At 45.1% G+C, this 16,123-nt stretch overlaps 1 protein-coding gene across 7 annotated transcripts in view; it reads right to left on the reverse strand.

The window, feature by feature from the left end:
* Positions 1-16,123, reverse strand: part of LOC134351452 (anoctamin-4-like) — a 226,299-nt gene that overhangs the window by 124,225 nt on the left and 85,951 nt on the right. The window contains exon 1 of one of the 7 annotated variants that reach the window (XM_063057599.1): positions 11,257-11,315. The exons of the other annotated variants lie outside the window; for them this stretch is intronic. Within the exon in view, the coding sequence (XP_062913669.1) occupies positions 11,257-11,260 (4 nt within the window). The 5' untranslated portion in view covers positions 11,261-11,315. Of the gene's footprint in view, positions 1-11,256; positions 11,316-16,123 lie in introns of those variants that run through there. 7 annotated transcript variants of the gene reach the window in all.

Genomic DNA, 16,123 nt, shown 5'->3' on the forward strand with positions numbered 1-16,123 from the left:
CCATTCAGAAATCTGATGGTGGTGGAGATTAATGGATAATGTTTATGAACCATTCAGAAATCCAATGGTGATGGAAATAATGGATAGTTTTTATGAACCATTCAGAAATCTGATGGTGATGGAAATAATGGATAGTCTTTATGAACCATTCAGAAATCCGACGGTGATGGAGAATAATGGATAGTGATTGTGAACCATTCAGAAATCTGACAGTGGTAAAGAATAACGGGGTAGTGTTCCTGGGCCATTCAGAAATCTGATGGTGGTGGAGAATAATGGATAGTGTTTATGAACCATTCAGAAATCTGATGGTGGTGGAGAATAATGGATAGTGTTTATGAACCATTCAGAAATCTGCTGATAGAGAGGAAGAAGCTGTTCCTAAATCATCAAGTGTGGCTATTCAAACTTCCTGACAGTGGTAACAAGAAGTGATGTACCCTGATGAACACTGAACCTTCACTGTATTGTCCAACTAAAGATCACCAGTTCTTGCTGGATACTTAAAACTGAACAGAACAGTGGTGGACAGTACTAATCTCTAACCCTCTTTTCAAACTTGATACCAAACTATGGAGACTTTGGAGACATCAAAAACCACAAAGGAAATGAAGTTCTGGAGACTTGGAAAGAACAGTTGCTCTATCATGCTGCAATGCCTTCCACAGTGCATATGGAAACCCCTGGTCTAACTGTGGCCATGAGATCCTGGGTAGTGAAGCATGACACAAGAGACCACAACCCAACTTACACTGATTCCACAGATTTACCACCCTCTGACTAAAGTAATTTCTCCGCATCTCTGTTCTGAATGAACGTCCTTCAATCCTGAACTCGTGCCCTCTTGTCCTAAACTCCCCTACCATGGGAAATAACTTTACCATATCTAATCTGTTCAGGCCTTTTAACATTTGGAATGTTTCTATGAGATTCCCCCCCCCCCCCATTCTCCTGAACTCCAGGGAATACAATCCAAGAGCTGCCAGATGTTCCTCATACGGTAACCCTTTCATTCCTGGAATCATTCTCGTGAATCTTCTCTGAACCCTTTCCAATGTCAGTATATCCTTTCTAAAATAAGGATCCCAGATACTCCAGGTGTGGTCTCACGAGGGCCTTATAGAGCCTCAACATCACATCCCTGCTTTTATATACTATAGCTCAAGAAATGAATGGCTAACATTGCATTCGCCTTCTTCACAACCGACTCAACCTGGAAGTTAACCTTTAGGGTATCTTGTACAAGGACTCCCAAGTCCCTTTGCATCTCTGCATTTGGAATTCTCTCCCCATCTAAATAATATTCTGCCCATTTATTTCTTCCACCAAAGTGCATGACCATACACTTTCCAACATTGTATTTCATTTGCCACTTCTTTGCCCATTCCCCTGAACTACCTAAATCTCTTTGCAGGCTCCCTGTTTCCTTAACACTACCCGCTCCTTCACCTATCTTTGTATCATCGGCAAATTTAGCCACAAATCTATTAATACCATAGTCTAAATAATTGACATACATCGTAAAAAGCAGCAGTCCCAACACCGAACCCTGTGGAACTCCACCAGTAACCGGCAGCCAGCCAGAATAGGATCCCCTTATTCCCACTCTCTGTTTCCTGCCAACCAGCCAATGCTCCACTCATGCTGGTAATCACAAGACAATTTACAATGACCAAATGACCTGCTAACCAGGACACCTCTGGAATGTGGGAGGGGACCGGATCAGCTGGAGGGAACCCACGCGCACTTGGGAAGACAGGTCTAAACTTGCGAACAGAGGATGCTGGAATTGAACTCCAATCTCCAGCACCCCGAGCTGTAAGAGCCTTGCAGTGACTGCTACACTACCGTGGACGTGCAGGGACAGAGCTGCATCCATACACAGCTGCCCTGCTCCAGTGATGCAGCAACATCACAGACCGGTTGTCAGACACATCAGGATGTGGCAACGCTTGCAAAGGAAATCATCTCCACTCAGTGAGAGGTTGTCTCTAGAAACAGAGAAAAACCTACAGCACAATACAGGCCCGTCAGCCCACAAAGCTGTGTCGAACATGTCCTTACTTTAGAAATTACCCACGGTTACCCATAGCCCTCTATTTTTCTGAGCTCCAGGAGTCTCTTAAAAGACCCTATTGTATCTGCCTCCACCACAGTCTCCGGCAGCCCATTCCACACACTCACCACTCTCTGCATAAAAAAAACTTACCCCTGACATCTCCTCTGTACCTACTTCCAAGCACCTTAAAACTGTGTCCTCTCGTGATAGCCATTTCAGCCCTGGGAAAAAGCCTCTGATTATCCACACGATCAATGCCTCTCATCATCTTATACACCTCGATCAGGTCACCTCTCATCCTCCGTCACTCCAAGGAGAAAAGACCGAGTTCACTCAACCTATTCTCATAAGGCATGCCCCCCAATCCAGGGCAATATCCTTGTAAATCTCCTCTGCACCCTTTCGATGGTTTTCACATCCTTCCTCTAGTGAGGCGACCAGAACTGAGCACAGTACTACAAGTGGGGTGTGACCAGGGTCCTATATAGCTGCAACATTACCTCTCGGTTCCTAAACTCAATCCCACGATTAATAAAGGCCAATACACTGTATACTTTCTTAACCACAGAGTCAACCTGCACAGCTGCTTTGAGCGTCCTATGTACTCGGACCCCAAGGTCCCTCTGATCCTCCACACTGCCAAGAGTCTTATCATTAATACTATATTCTGCCATCATATCTGACCTACCAAAATGAGCCACCTCAAACTTATCTGGGTTGAACTCCATCTGCCACTTCTCAGCCCAGTTTTGCATCCTATCAATGTCCTGCTGTAACCTCTGACAGCCCTCCACACTATCCACAACACCCCCAACCTTTGTGTCATCAGGAAATTTACTAACCCATCCCCACCACTTCCTCATCCACATCACTTATAAATATCACAAAGATTAGGGGTCCCAGAATAGATCCCTGAGGCACACCGCTGGTCACCAACCTCCATGCAGAATATGACCCGTCTACAACCAATCTTTGCCTTCTGTGGGCAAGCCAGTTCTGGATCCACAAACAAGGTCCCCTTGGATCCCATGCCTCCTTAATTTCTCAATAAGCCTTGTATGGGATACCTTGTAAAATGCCTTGCTGAAATCCATATACACTACATCTACTGCTCTACCTTCATCAATGTGTTTAGTCAAGGGTAAAATCTACAGATGAATCACACATAAATACAAACTAAAGTGCATAAATATTAAATACCATAAGGTATGAAACAGATTAACCAGTGACACTTCAAATATGATGCAGCCTCATATAAGAGTTCAGAAGCCTCATGCCCTTGGAGAAGAAACTGTTTCCCATCTTGACTGGTCTTGTTTTTATGCATCGGAGTCTCCAGCCTGATGGTAGAAAGTCAAAGAGGATGCTGGATGGATGGGAGGGATCCTTAATTATAATAATGTCCTGTGTACGCAGCGCTCCTGATAAATGTCCCTGATGGATGTTGGGGAGACCCGTGATCCTCTCAGCTGTTCTCACAGTCCTTTGTAGGGACTCCTGGTCCGATGCTCGACTGCTCCCATACCAGATGGAGATACAACTTGTCAGAACACTCTCAATGGTGCTCTTGCAAAACGTAGTTAAGGTGGGGGATGGCGAGAGCCTAGCTTGTCTCAATCTTCTTAGGAAGTGGAAGCACTGCTGTGCCTTCTTGTTCAGGGAGGTGATATTATGGGACCAAATGAGGTCAGCCATGATGTGAACTCCCAGGAACTTGGTGCATTTCGCTCTCTCTACAAGGAGCAATGTACTTGCAGAGGGGGATGGTTTGTCTGACCCTTCCCGAGTCCACAATGATTTCCTTTGTCTTCTCCATGTTCAGGTTTAGGTTGTTTTCTCACACCAATCCACCAGCCACCCCACTTTCCCTCCATTTTCCGTCTCGTCATCATTCTTGATAAGGCCAACCACTGTTGCGTCATCCGCAAGCTCGATGACACAGTTTGAGCTGGATCCTGCGATACAGTCACGCTTCGCCAGTGTGAACAGCAGTGGGCTGAACACACAGCCTTGGGGAGCGCCGGTGCTCAGCGTAATGGGGCCAGAGATGTTGCTGCCCACACGGACTGACTGTGGCCTTACTGTTAAGAAGTTCAGAATCCAATTGCAGAGGGAGGTGTTGAGACCAGCGAGGACAGTTTCCCCATCAGTTTCTGGGATATGATGGTGTTGAATACCGAACTGAAATCTATAAACAGCAATCTGCCATATGAGACCCCATTTTCCAGGTGAGACAGGACAGAGTGAAAAGCAGAGGCGACTGCAGAAGGCATGTATCAATTTGAGTGATAAGCGAACTGGAAAGGGTCCAGTGTAACCGGGAGAAAGGCTTTAATGTGCTCCATGACCAGCTGCTTAAAACAGTTCATGTTAATGCCACTGGACAATAGTCATTCAGGCAAGTTATCAATGCCTCCTTTGGCACTGGAATGATGGTTTCCTCCTTGAAAACCCAAGGGGACAATGATAGAGAGACGTTGAATATATCTGTCCACACCTCCATCAGCTGTGCTGTGCAGTCCTTCAGTACCCAAGCTGGTCGATTATCGGGCCTCACAGCTTTGTGTTGATTGACTCTAACCTGGGTCTTCCTCACGTCAGCTTCAGCCAGACAGAGTGTCTATCTTCCATGGAACAGATCCTGAACATATGTCTATATTCGCTGGAGTTTAGAAGAATGAAGGTGAGGGGGGAATCTCATTGAACCCTATCAACAATTGAAAGGCCCAGACAGAGTGGACATGGAGAAGATGTTTCCTATAGTGTGGGAGTCTAGAACCAGAGGGCACAGCCTCAGGATAGAGGTAAGTCCATTTGGAATGGCAATGAGGAGGAATTTCTTTAGCTAGAGGGTGGTAAATCTGTAAAACTGCCGCGAGGATCATCTGCCCCCCAACTCACCACACATTTGTGACATTTACCAGGAATGTTGCAGATGAAGAGCCCAAAGCATTGTTGACCCCTACCACCCGTCCCACAATCTCTTTGATCCACTACTGTCAGGAAGGAAGTACAGGAGCATCAGGACTAGGACTGTCAGACTGGGGAACAGCTTCTTCCCTCAGGCTGTGAGACTAATGAATACCCTGCCACTACTGAGATCTCATCACTAGGACAGCGAGTGGTTTACTGTTTGCCTGTGCTGTGTACTAAATACATTTTGAATCATATTTTATTCCATATCAATGGTAATACTTTGGTTTATGTACTGTGTGTGATATATGTTTTGGGGGTGCATAGTGGTCCAGAGGACTTTGTTTCATTTGGTTGTATATATGTACCCTACAGTCAGATGACAAGAAACTTGAACTTGACATTTGTAGGCAAGTTTTTGTGTTATAAACACTAGGGAGTGGTGGGTGCCTGGAACTCACTGCCGGGGGTGGTGGTGCTGGAGGCAGATACAACAGAGGCATTTAAGAGGCTCCCATATAGATACATGAATATGCAGAGAATGGAGGGATATGGACAGAAGGGATTAGATTAATTAGTTTGGCATAACCTTCTGGGATGAAAGACTTGTTCCTGCTCTGCTCTACACTCAAACACTAGCATGAGGTGTTTTGAGAGGCTGGTCGTGGCACACATTAACTCCAACTTCCCAAAACATCAACCCACTGCAATTCGCACACCCGCCGAAACAGGTTTACAACGGGTACCATCTCCCTGCTACTCCACTCATCTCAGGAGCATGGTGACTTGATGGGCCGATTGGCCTAATTCTGCTCCTACGTCGTAAGGTCTAAAGACATGTGCATTAGACTGTTTACTGATCACAGTTTTGCCCTCAATACTATTATTCCAAGCAAACTCATCACCAAAAGCAGCAAACACGAGGAATTCTGCAGATGCTGGAAATTCAAGCAACACACATCAAAGTTGCTGGTGGACGCAGCAGGCCAGGCAGCATCTCTAGGAAGAGGTACAGTCGACGTTTCGGGCCAAGACCCTTCATCAGGACTGATTGAAAGAAGAGCTAGTAAGAGATTTGAAAGTGGGAGGGGGAGGGGGAGATCTGAAATGATAGGAGAAGACAGGAGGGGGAGGGATGGAGCCAAGAGCTGGACAGGTGATTGGCAAAAGGGATATGAGAGGATCATGGGACAGGAGGCCCAGGGAGAAGGAAAAGAGGGAGGGGGGAAAAACCCAGAGGATGGGCAAGGCGTATAGTGAGAGGGACAGAGGGAGAGAAAGGAGAGCGAGAGAGAGAGAAAAGTATGTGTGTATATAAATAAATAACCCTGGGAGTCAACGCCTCCCTCTACAACTCCAATGATACTCTCTGCAAGAGGGGAGTTTGAGGCCCAGTCATTGGTAAGTCATGAGATCAATACTGAAGATCAAAGCCCAAAGGTCAATTGGAAGTTCGGGAATCAGAAACTCCAAGTCCCAGGCCTTTGATCTACGAGTCTGAGAGTCCACTGGGGAAATCTAAGAGTTCATGACAGCATTGAAGGCCTGTAGCCCTTATACTTCTCTATGACTGTGGAGCTAAGTACAGCTCCAATGCCATATTTAAATTTGCTGACAACACCACTGTCACAGGCCAAATCAAAGGAGGTGATGAATCAGCATGTTGGAGGAAGACTGAAAATCTGGCTGAGCAGTACCATAATAATAACCTCTCACTCAACGCCAGCAAGACTAATGAGCTGATTACTGACTACAGGAGTAGGAAACCCAAGGTCCACGAGCCAGACCTCACCAGGGGATCAGAGGCAGAGAGAGTCAGCAATTTTAAATTCCTTGGTGTTATCATCTCAAAGGATCTGTCCTGGGTCAAGCACACAACTCTCATTACAAAAAGGGCACGGCAGCACCTCTATTTTCTTCAAAGTTTGTGCTGATTCAACAAATAACTAAAACTGACAAACTTTTATAAATGTGCAGTGGAGAGTATATTGACTGGTTGCATCACGGCCTGGTATGGAAGCACGAACACTCTTGAATGGATATTACCACCCAACCACCAGTTTCTTGAACCAGAGAGGATAACTTCCCTCACCCCAGCACTGAACTGATTCCACAACCTACGGACTCACTTTTAAGGACTCAACAACCAGTGTTTGATTTTTTTTGCACCTGAACAGTTTGTTGTCTCTTGCAGACTGTCTGCCTCTGTTGTGTGCAATTTTTCATCGATTCCATTGGGCTTCTTTCTATATACGATGAAAGCTCACAAGAAAATGAATCTCAGGGTTGTACAAACCCCATTTCCAGAAAAGTTGGGATATTTTCCAAAATGCAATAAAAACAAAAATCTGTGATATGTTAATTCACGTGAACCTTTATTTAACTGACAAAAGTACAAAGAAAAGATTTTCAATAGTTTTACTGACCAACTTAATTGTATTTTGTATATATACACAAATTTAGAATTTGATGGCTGCAACACACTCAACAAAAGTTGGGATAGAGTTGAAATAAGATTGAAAAGTGCACAGAATATTCAAGTAACACCGGTTTGGAAGACTCCACATTAAGCAGGCTAATTGGTAGCAGGTGAGGTATCGTGACTGGGTATAAAAGTAGCGTCCATCAAAGGTTCAGTCTTTGCAAGCAAGGATGGGTCGTGGCTCACCCCTTTGTGCCAAAATTCGTGAGAGAATTGTTAGTCAGTTCAAAAGGAACATTTCTCAACGCAAGATTGCAGAGAATTTAGGTCTTTCAACATCTACAGTACATAATATTGTGAAAAGATTCAGAGAATTCAGAGACATCTCAGTGCGTAAAGGGCAAGGTCAGAAACCACTGTTGAATGCGCGTGATCTTCGAGCCCTCAGGCGGCACTGCCTAAGAAACTGTCATGCTACTGTGACAATTATAGCCACCTGGGCTCGGGAGTACTTCGGAAAACCATTGTCATTCAACACAGTCCGTCACTGCATCCAGAAATGCAACTTGAAACTGTATTACGCAAGGAGGAAGCCATACATCAACTCCATGCAGAAACGCCGGTGAGTTCTCTGGGCCCGAGCTCATCTCAGATGGACTGAAAGACTGTGGAACCGTGTGCTGTGGTCAAGTGAGTCCACATTTCAGTTAGTTTTCGGAAAAAACGGGCATCGAGTTCTCCATGCCAAAGATGAAAATGACCAACCAGATTGTTATCAGTGAAAGGTGCAAAGGCCAGCATCTGTGATGGTATGGGGGTGCATCAGTGCCCACGGCATGGGTGAGTTGCATGTATGTGAAGGTACCATTGACTCCGAGGCGTATATTAGGATTTTAGAGAGACATATGTTGCCATCGAGGCAACGTCTCTTCCCGGGACGTCCATGCTTATTTCAGCAGGACAATGCCAGACCACATTCTGCACGGGATACAACAGCGTGGCTTTGTAGACACAGAGTGCGTGTGCTTGACTGGCCTGCTGCCAGTCCAGATCTATCTCCCATTGAAAATGTATGGCGCATCATGAAGAGGAGAATCAGACAATGGAGACCACGGACTGTTGAGCAGCTGAAGTTTTATATCAAGCAAAAATGGACAAAATTTCCAATTGCAAATCTACTACAATTAGTATCCTCAGTTCCAAAACGATTAAAAAGTGTTATTAAAAGGAAAGGTGATGTAACACAATGGTAAACATGCCTCTGTCCCAACTTTTGTTGAGTGTGTTGCAGCCATCAAATTCTAAATTTGTGTATGTGTATGTTTACAAAATACAATTAAGTTGGTCAGTAAAACTACTGAAAATCTTTTCTTTGTACTTTTGTCAGTTAAATAAAGGTTCACGTGAATTAACATATCACAGATTTTTGTTTTTATTGTATTTTGGAAAATATCCCAACTTTTCTAGAAATGGAGTTTGTATATGGTGACATATGTACTTTGATAATAAATTTACTTTGAACTTCGGGATTGAAGGATTATCTGTATGTGTGGGTGGGTGAGTGGGAGGTAGGAGCGGGGTGTGTTTTGCTGTTGTTGGGCTCAGTATTGTTCTGCCCAGCACTGTGGGCATGCTCTGTTGGTGCTGACGCTTGCGGGCTGCCCCCAGCACATTCTTCGGTTATGTTGGTTGTTACTTTCACTGTGTGCTTCAACTTACTTGTGATAAGTGAAAGAATCTGAACTCAACCCTTGCCTTCCTGACCAATAGCCCAAAATCAGTAAAATCGGGGAAAAAAGGCAGCAACCCCTCCACAATTAAACTGATCACTGGTGCTCCATAACGCTGTGCCCTTTGCCCCCCTACTCAGCTCCATGCACAGTCATGACTTCGTGCCCAGGCTCTGCTCCAACTCGAGCCATGAATTTGCAGATGATAGCACTGTAGTGGACTGTATCTCAAATAATGATGTCAGATATAGGAAGGGATAAGGAAGCTTAATAACATTGTTGATATGACACCATCATTCGCTCAATGGCAGCCTGGTCACTGAGTTCGGGGGGGGGGGGGTAGTGCACACACAACATCAACTGTTCCTAGCAGTGAACACCAATAGATTGTCCTGATCCAGCGACATTGACACCACAGCCAAGAAATCTCACCAATGTCTCTACTTCCTCAAGAGGCTAAATTTCTTTAGCACAAACCCAACAACTCTTACCGATTTTTATCAATACACCATCCTATCTGGATGCATCACAGCTTGGCACGGTGACTGTTCTGCCGGTGACTGCAAGAAACTGCTGAGAGTTGTGGACACAGCTCAGCACACCACGGACACCAGCCTTTGGGCTCGTACTGGCCTGATTCCATGCCTATAATCACAGGCTCTCCCCAGAGTTCTGTTCTTTCACCCCACTTTACACAAACGACAGAACTCCACAGACAAATCCATTCAAATTGCGGAACACTGTTGTTGGTCTCGTCTCTAATAATGACATTACCTGCTTTTTTAATATACAGTATTTCTGTTTTTGCACGTTTTTTAAATCTATTCAATATATGTAATTGATTTACTTGTTTATTTATTATTATGTTTTATTTCTTTTCCTCTCTGCTAGACTATGTATTGCATTGAACTGCTGCTGCTAAGTTAACAAATTTCACATCACATGCCGGTGATAATAAACCTGAGTCTGATTCTGACAAAGAGAGGTGGACCATCTGGCAGCTCAGTGTGCTCGTAACAACTTGGAACTTAATGCTGTCAAAACAGTGGAAATGTGGATTGACTTCTGCTGGCAACCCCATCCCCTTGGACCTTCATGGTCAGGCTGTGCCTGTGGTACAGTCATTCATATTCCTGGCAGCTACCATGACCAATACATTGAAGTGGGACAAGCACATTATGCTCGTCATGAGGAAAGCCCGGCAGAAACTGATGATCTTACACCAGTTAACATCTCGGGGCTACCCTGATGAATCTTTACTCAGCCATCATTGAGTGTTGTGATAATCTCTATCAGCGTTTGGTTTCCTACCACCTCCTCCCTCCCTCCCTCTCCAAGTCCAGGCTGCAGTGAGTGGTTCAGGGCGGAGAAGATCACTGACTGTCAGCTACCAACATTGAAAGAACTGTTCATCACCAGCGTGAAGAGCTGAAAAAATTACTGCTGACTTCACCCACTCTGGCGGTCACCAAATTGCCATCGGAGAGATGCTACAAGTCCATCACTGCCAGGACTATATGTCAGTTCCAAAACTTTTCCTCTAACTATCCAGCTTCTCAGCGGAACTCACTCAGGTGTAATATTCTGACTGTCTCTGCACTACATCCGTTAAATGTCTGTTCATATGTTCGCATTTACGTTCTTCAGTTTGATTATTGACGTTTGTGCTAATTGTTGATTGCTCATGGCTGTTTGCTCAGTTGTCGTGTAGATTGTTGGTTGCTATTGTGTTGTCTGTTACGGTATTGTACTGTGTTTTATGCTTGACGCCAAACCACAGTCAATTCTGGTATGTTTCACATATGGGCAATAAAGTGATTCGGATTCCCCTCCATGGATTCTGTCTACACTTCTCACTGTCTCAGTAAAGTGGCCAGCATAATGAAAGACCCCACCCACCCCGGACATTTTCTGTTCATCCTCCCCCATCGAGCAGAAGATACAAAAAGCCTGAAAGCACATATCTCCAGGTTCATGGACAGCTTCTACCATGTATTGTAAAGGGCTAATCATTGTTCTTGTCAAACGTCTCACCACCACTGTGGCCTTGAACATAACAGAACTAGCTGAAGGAACTTTGATTACTATTGTGGGAATTAACCACAAGAATGCAATATAGAACAGGAACTCACGCATTGGAACACGAACGCCAGGTGAATGCAGGCTGGGACTTCAGGGGTGGTGACATCATTAGCTCTGGTTCGGTGCTTTGAGCTGGTGCTAATATATTGGCCACTTACTGCAGCGTTTCATACCAGTTGTGCGCCGCAGGGATCAGTGCTGGGTCTGCTGTTGTTTGTCATCCATAATCATCGATCTGAATGATAAACTGAATCAGTAAATTTGCGGATGACACCAAGAATGGCAGTGTATTGGACAGTGAGGAAGACTATCAAACACATAGAGGGACCTGAACCATCTGGAAAAATGGGCTGAAAAATGTCAGATAGAACTGAATGCAAACAAGAGTGAGGTGGTGCACTTTGGGAGGACCAACCAGGGGAAGCTCTTACTCAGTGAACAGTAGTGTAGTAGAACAGAGGGGTCTGGGAATACAGGTCCACAATTCCTAAATCTACCTCATGATGTCCTTGCACTACACCTTCTTTAAGCCAGTGTTAACTCTAACCCAATGTTCTTTGTTACTCCACATGTCTGGTCAGCTGAGTTCCTCAGCATTTTATGTGCATCACTATGTTCTGTTACTGTTTTCCCTTCATCTACCTCAATCACTGTGTAACATTTGATATGGATGAACAGCATGCAAGGTTTTCCATGGTACCTCTGACAATAATAAATCTAAACCTACGTTCCATCTTTCAACCTGTCAGAGAACACATCATTTAGTGGGAGGTTCCCTTTGCAAACAGCTTTTCTCTAGCATGTAGCCAACTCAGATTGGTTATTTATTGAGATACAGCGTGGGACAGGCCCTCCACAACACCCAGCAATCCCCCGACTTCATCACAGAACGACTTACAATGACCTATTAAGATCGATACTTTATTGATCTCAAAGGAAATTACCGTGTCACAGTAGCATTACAAGTACACAGATATAAATATTAGAAGAGAAGTAGAAAGATTAAAAATAAGTTACCACAGTCTAACAGGAGGGGTTCATCACTTCCCGAACTATAGGTTGATTCATTATAGAGCCTAATAGCCCAGGTCTAGAATGACCTCATATAGCACTCTTTGGAGCAGGATGGTTGTCTTAGTCTATTACTAAAAGTGCTCCTCTGTTCTGCCAAGGTGAAATGCAGAGAATGAGAAACATTGTCCAAACTTGCCAGGATTTTCCTTAGGATCCTTTGTTCTATCACAGCCTCAAGTGTGTCCAGTTTGAATCCTATAACAGATCCAGCCTTTCTAATCAGTTTATTGAGCCTGTTGGCATCACCCATGTTGGTGCCATTGCCCCAGCACACCACCACACAGAAGATTGTACTGGCGACAACAGACTGACAGAACATGCGAAGGAAAGCCTGCATACTCCAAAGGACCTCAGTCTCCTCAGGAAGTAGCGGTGACTCTGGTCCTTATACACAGCCTCTGTGTTCATGCTCCACTCATCTGTCATCCAGGTGCACTCCCAGGTACTTGTAGGTCCTCACCACATCCACGTCCTCACCATTAATAGTAACAGGGAGCAGTGTAGGCTCAGTCTTCCTAAAGTCCATCACCATCTCCTTTGTTTCACTGACATCGAGCTGCAGATGATTCAGCTTGCACCATTTCACAAAGTTCTCCACCAGGGCCGTGTATTCATACTCCCATCCTTTCTTTATACACCCAACTATTGCTGAGTTTTCAGAGAATTCCTGCTGATGAAATGACTCAGTGTTGTATTTACAGTCCGAGGTAAACAGGGTAAGCAGGAAGGGAGCCAATACAGTCCCCTGTCAGGCCCCAGTGCTGCTTATAGCCATGTCTGATACACAGCTCTGAAGCTGCACACACTGTGGTCTGCCAATCAGATAGTCCATTGTCCAGGATTCAATGGAAGAGCCAACCTGCATTGAACTGAGCTTTTCCTCCAGCAATGAGGGCTGTACGGTATTGAAGGCACTAGGAAAATCAAAACACACGATCCTCACATTGCTACCCTGCTTATCCAAAATGGGAGTAGGTTCTGTTCAGCAGGCAGATAACAGCATCATCGACTCCAATGTGCTCCTGGTAGGCAAACTGCAAGGGAGCGGGGGCTGATCTGACCGGGGGTTAGAGGTGAGACAGGACCAGCCTCTCAAGAGTCATCGTGATGTGTGAGGTCAGGGACACTGGACGGTAGTCATTCAAGACTTTCAGTTGGCCCTTCTTGTGTACTGGAACCACATATGATTAACCTACCAACTGGTATGTCTTTGGACTGTGGGAGGAAACCGGAGCATCTGGAGGAAACCCACATGATCTTGGGGAGAACACACAAACTCCTTACAGACAACAGTGGGAATCGAACCTGGGTCACTGGTACTGTAAACCATTGTGCTAACCACTATACTACCGTGCGATGGGAATTGAACCCGGGTCACTGGTACTGTAAAGTGTTGTGCTAACCACACTACTGTGCGACGGGAATCGAACCCGGGTCACTGGTACTGTAAAACGTTGTGTTAACCACTACACTACCGTGTGATGGGAATCGAACCCGGGTCACTGGTACTGTAAAACGTTGTGCTAACCACTACGCTACTGTGTGATGGGAATCAAACCCGGGTCACTGGTACTGTAAAACGTTGTGCTGACCACTACACTACCGTGTGATGGGAATTGAACCCGGGTCACTGGTACTGTAAAGCGTTGTGCTAACCACTACACTACCGTGTGATGGGAATCGAACCCGGGTCACTGGTACTGTAAAACGTTGTGCTAACCACTACACTACCGTGTGATGGGAATCGAACCCGGGTCACTGGTACTGTAAAACGTTGTGCTGACCACTACACTACCGTGTGATGGGAATTGAACCCGGGTCACTGGTACTGTAAAGCGTTGTGCTAACCACTACACTACCGTGTGATGGGAATTGAACCCGGGTCACTGGTACTGTAAAACGTTGTGCTGACCACTACACTACCGTGCGATGGGAATCGAACCCGGGTCGCTGGTACTGTAAAACGTTGTGCTGACCACTACACTACCGTGTGATGGGAATTGAACCCGGGTCACTGGTACTGTAAAACGTTGTGCTGACCACTACACTACCGTGTGATAGGAATTGAACCCGGGTCACTGGTATTGTAAAACGTTGTGCTAACCACTACACTACCGTGTGATGGGAATTGAACCCGGGTCACTGGTACTGTAAAACGTTGTGCTAACCACTACGCTACTGTGTGATGGGAATCGAACCCGGGTCACTGGTACTGTAAAGCGTTGTGCTGACCACTACACTATCATGCTGCCAGATCATTGAAGGTATTTCTTGGAGGAATGTGCTTTCACAATTATTTACCTGGTGAGCCCTAGTACAGCAGAATCTGTCCTGAAGATCACTGATTTGTGTTATGATTCATCCGTCAGTTCCCCAGGGCGTGCCCTCTTCTCACTGCTACCATCAAGGAGGTGGTACAGGAGCCTGAAGACACCCACTCAATGTTTCACCATCCACCATCAGATTTCTGAATGGACATGAACCCATCAACACTACCTCACTACTTTATTTTTTTGCTTGCTTTTTAAAACATTTATTACATTTAATTTTTAAAATACATTTCTCATTGTAATTTATAGTTTATTATGACGCATTGCATCGTACAGCTGCTGCAAAACAACACGTTTCACAACATATGCCACTGATATTAAACCTCATTCTGACCCTGCCTTATGCCAGCAAAGAACATCTGCCCCTACAAAGCTTAAGTGATCATATTCAAAATACAAACATTTGATTCTGTAAGCAGAGAACTGAACTGTACGATTGGTTGTATTGTAGCAGAATTAGACCTGCTCTACCATTCCATCATGGTTGATTTATTATCCCTTTAAACCCCATTTTCCTGCCTTCTCCACATAATCTTTGACACCATTACTAGTTAAGAACCTATCAATGTCTGCTTTAAATATAGTCATAGTCATACTTTATTGATCCCGGGGGAAACTGGTTATCGTTACAGTTGCTCCATAAATAATAAATAGTAATATGTAAATTATGCCAGTAAACTATGAAATAAATCCAGGACCAGCCTATTGGCTCAGGGTGTCTGAACCCTCCAAGGGAGGAGTTGTAAAGTTTGATGGCCACAGGCAGGAATGACTTCCTATGACGCTCAGTGTTGCATCTCGGTGGAATGAGTCTCTGGCTGAATGTACTCCTGTGCTCAACCAGTACATTATGTAGTGGATGGGAGACATTGTCCAAGATGGCATGCAACTTAGACAGCATCCTCTTTTCAGACACCACCGTCAGAGAGTCCAGTTCCATCCCCACAACATCACTGGCCTTACGAATGAGTTTGTTGATTCTGTTGGTGTCTGCTACCCTCAGCCTGCTGCCCCAGCACACAACAGCAAACATGATAGCACTGGCCACCACAGACTCGTAGAACATCCTCAGCATCATCCGGCAGATGTTAAAGGACCTCAGTCTCCTCAGGAAATAGAGACGGCTCTGACCCTTCTTGTAGACAGCCTCAGTGTTCTTTGACCAGTCCAGTTTATTGTCAATTCATATCCCCAGGTATTTGTAATCCTCCACCATGTCCACACTGACCCCCTGGATAGAAACAGGGGTCACTGGTACCTTAGCTCTCCTCAGGTCTACCACCAGCTCCTTAGTCTTTTTCACATTAAGCTGCAGATAATTCTGCTCACACCATGTAACAACATTTCCTACCGTAGCCCTGTACTCAGCCTCATCTCCCTTGCTGATGCATCCAACTATGGCAGAGTCATCTGAAAACTTCTGAAGATGACAAGACTCTGTGCAGTAGTTGAAGTCTGAGGTGTAAATGGTGAAGAGAAAGGGAGACAAGACAGTTAGTTGGCCCCCACAACC

This window comes from Mobula hypostoma, chromosome 9 (genome assembly GCF_963921235.1).
Source record: "Mobula hypostoma chromosome 9, sMobHyp1.1, whole genome shotgun sequence".
NCBI lineage: Eukaryota > Metazoa > Chordata > Chondrichthyes > Myliobatiformes > Myliobatidae > Mobula > Mobula hypostoma.